Source organism: Lipotes vexillifer, unplaced genomic scaffold, assembly GCF_000442215.2.
Source record: "Lipotes vexillifer unplaced genomic scaffold, Lipotes_vexillifer_v1.1 scaffold966, whole genome shotgun sequence".
Classification (NCBI taxonomy): domain Eukaryota; kingdom Metazoa; phylum Chordata; class Mammalia; order Artiodactyla; family Lipotidae; genus Lipotes; species Lipotes vexillifer.
The window spans coordinates 638630-642154 of NW_006795769.1; the positions used below are offsets into that span (position 1 = coordinate 638630).

The 3525-nt window shown below is 64.7% G+C and overlaps 1 protein-coding gene across 1 annotated transcript in view; it reads right to left on the reverse strand.

Annotated features, from left to right (window-relative positions):
* UVSSA (UV stimulated scaffold protein A) overlaps positions 1–3525 on the reverse strand; it is a 24915-nt gene that overhangs the window by 4735 nt on the left and 16655 nt on the right. Inside the window, exons 8-12 of the mRNA XM_007467881.1 lie at positions 2462–2488; positions 2010–2154; positions 1476–1601; positions 579–762; positions 35–152 (exon numbers count right to left, since the gene is read on the reverse strand). Coding sequence (XP_007467943.1) covers positions 35–152; positions 579–762; positions 1476–1601; positions 2010–2154; positions 2462–2488 — 600 coding nt within the window. The remainder of the gene's footprint in view (positions 1–34; positions 153–578; positions 763–1475; positions 1602–2009; positions 2155–2461; positions 2489–3525) is intronic.

Consider the following 3525-nt stretch of genomic DNA (forward strand, 5'->3'; position numbering starts at 1 on the left):
CCGTGGCTGCCGCTACCCAGTCCCCCGGACCTACCTGGGCGCCCCGCCGGCCTCTGCAGCTGCTGCTTCTGCTTCTGCTCGCAGGCCCTGTCCTCCGGATGGAGGGGCCGTCCCGTGTCATCTCTCGGGATGATCTTCCCGTGGAAAGGGCACTGAGGCGGAGAACGGAGCAATTCTGAGGCGGGAGCGGGCCACTGGCCATCCCTACCTTCACGGCTCCCGGGGATGGCCGGCCCACACCACCCTCTGCTCACACACCCCTCAAAGGAGGGGCCCTCAGGCGCAGTCGTGACACAGCCAGGCAGCAGAGGGAGATCTGGTTGTCAGTCTGGCCAAAGCCCCGCCTGGCGCACAGTGCTGCCTCCGTGGACCCCCGGCCCAGCACAGAGCGCGCTCAGGAGACAAACGTGGGCGGGGACGCAGAGAACAGAGCAGAGCAACCCAGCCCTGTGCCCGTGTGTCAGACCACCCACGCAGGGGAAGGTCCTGGCACCAGCAGCCTGGAGCCCAGCGCCCCCTCCGGCCCCATCCTGGCCTGGCCGAGGTGGCCACCTCACTGCCCAGCCCCCCACCCTCACCTTCAGGCGGTCTTGGCGCTCGCAGAGCCGGCCATCGGGCCGGGGGGCACGGCACCGGTGCTGCACGGGCTCGAATCGCCCCGCAAAGGTGATCTGGCGGCTCTGGAGAGACTCAGAGACAGCGGCGCTCTCTACTTCTGTGTCCACCTCGCGGGGCTTCCAGAAGCGGTGCTCCGAGTCGGACCTGCACACGGACCGGACGCTCAGCACTGTCACGGGGTGGCCACCACAGCACCCGCAGCAAGGCTGGCCTGGGCGGCTGAGCAGGGGGCACCCCTGGGCTTGTGAGCCCATCCAGGACGAGCAGAGACGCTTAGCATGGTGGGGGCACTGCCAGGCACCCCACCCCGGTGGCCCGCCTCCCTAGCCTGGCCTGGACCCGGGGCAGGGGCTCCCTGACGGAGGTTAACAGAGGACAGATCCGCCCACCCCCACCCCCACCGCGGTGCCCACTCTGGAGAGAAAGCGTCCAGCGCAGCAACGGGGGCGGCTTCCCATAAACTCTCTGCGGAGCCCCAGGCTGGGCCCGCGGAGATCCGAGTCAGAGGACCAGAGGGCGGTCATGACAAGGGCCTGGGCAGAGAGCCTGGAGCAGTGGGTTGGGCCGGGCCAGACCCCAGTCCTAGGCAGACAAGCCTCATGCCGTCTGTCATGATGCCCAACCATCAGGGCAGACAACAGGGGACGGACATCCCCCCAGGGAGTAACAAGGAGGTTCAAAGAAGGTCCACAGGCCTCTGGGCAGGGCTGTACGACCCCGGGTAGGCACCATGCCTACGAGAGCCCGAGAGCTGCGCTCGGTGGGACGCGTGAGGGCCTGCGCAGCAGAGCTGGGCCCTGCGCCCAGGCCGGGGGCAGAATGGGTGCCCACAGGACCCACGGGACGCCCGCACTCACTTGAGGATCTTCCCGGCCATCGGCTCCTCTCGGCCCCAGTAGCACAAGTCCACCCCGAAGGGCACGACAGGCGCCCGGGCCCGCTCTGCCGCCAGCTTCTTGGCCTCCTCTGGACCCAGTGGCACCCTGGAGACAGCAGAGGAGGAGTCAGTGATGTGCCGCCGGGAGCTGGCCTCGGCCACCTGCCTCTCCGCACCCCGCGGAGCTCCCGGTCACACACCTGGGCCGCGACCTTTGCCACCTCGGGCCTGGAACCCAGGGCAGCCACTGAAGCCCTACGAAAAGGCTGGCCATCCCAAGACCACACTGGGAGCTGGCCTCAGATCTGCGGTCCTCACGCTGGGCCCAAGGGTATTCTGACGCCTGCCCCCTTGAACCCCAGAGCCCTGGCCCACCCCCACGGCCTGGCCTACACACCAGCGCTGAGGACCCCTGGCCCCTGCAGCCCCCGCCCCAGTACGGATGTTGGCAGGTGCTTGCCCGGCCGGGGTGCGCACGTGGGGCTGCCTGGGCAGGGGCGGGTGTTGGCATCACCTGGGGCTCGGGGGCGAGGCCGGGGGCAAGTGGCGCTGGAGCCAGTGCAGCTGGGCGGCCGCAGAGGTGGGGTCGCAGGCCTCCTCACTGCTTCCTGTCCTCTTCCTCGCCTGCGAAGCCAGCGTGGCTGGGTCTTTCTCCAGCCCTGCGACAGAGACGTATCTGCTCGTGGTCACCATCCCCATGACCCCGGACAGACCCCTGGAGGGCGCCGTGTCCCCATCCTACGGTGACAGCACACCACATGTGAGGGCGCCGAACCCTCCATCACCACAGCACCAGCCCCGCCAGCCAGATGAGGCCCCAATGCCAGCATCTCAGCGGCAAGGCCACCGGGCCACCTCTGCAGGCCAGGGTCCATGCCCAGGTCCCCAGGGCAGGGGGAGGGCAGCTTCTCTGACACTACTGGGCCCCACTGGCCCACCTGTGCTGATTCCCGGGCTGTCCCTGACCCCTGCCAGCCCCACCCAGTTGGGCACCTGGGCCAGGGGCTGCCCAGGAGGCACGGGGCAGGGTGTGGGTTAGGACCTGAGAGGCACTCCATCCCGAGAACGAGGGCAGCGCCTCCCTCCCCAAACTCCTCCAGATAGGGAACCACTGCCGAGAGACAAAATATCTGGAAGGTGAGAGAGAGAGAGGAGCTGGGGACCCACCAGGGCCCCACAAAGAGTGAGCCAGGAAGATGAAGACAAGCAGAGGAGGGCAAGCAGAGGAGAGGACGACTGCAGGCTGGGCTGAAGGACAGGAGGGCGGCTGCACACCCATGGGCAGCTCTCTCTGGTCAGAGACGTGAAGGGCACTCACACAAGCATCAACTTCCTCACTACTGGACCCCAGAAAGAGGAAAGAAACTGGAGGGGATGAAATAAAAAGCCCAATCTTCCTGGAATCAGAGCAAGACCGAGGGGCTCACTGAGTGTCAGGAAGGAGACAAAAAGAAGAACGTGCCAAGTCACTTACAAGGACGTTTAGGAATGCGAGAGATGAACAGAAAGGTCTGAGAAGCTTTCCTTCGGAAGCCATAAGCATCCCACAGGCACCACTGTCTTTCAAACAACAGTGAGTGTAAGGTCTGGGAAACAAGTCAAACTCGGAATTTTATACCCAGCTACGCTAGGTTTCAACATGCAGGTGAAGGACACAGCCTCACCTGGAGGTTCAGGAGGGTTTGCGGGACATGGGGAGAAAAGGCCAAGAAATGACTTGGTAAGATTCACTCCCGCCTCCCCCGAAACCCGAGTACCCACAACCATCAGAAGTAAGTTGGTACCTGGACGACCCAATGTGCCGGACTGGGGGGCCTGAGCGAGCGGGAGCCAGCATGTCCCCCATCTTGTGCAGGACGTGGGGACAGGGACGTGCTGGGAGGTACATGGCGAGGGGAAGTGTGAGTGCAACTCTCCCGAGCAGGCGTCACCATCAGAAGCGAAAACACTCGTAACGTTTTATTTATACTGGATGAACGCTTTCAAAATCAGCAGAAAAAAGGTTTACCCAGCAAATAAAAGGTAGGGAA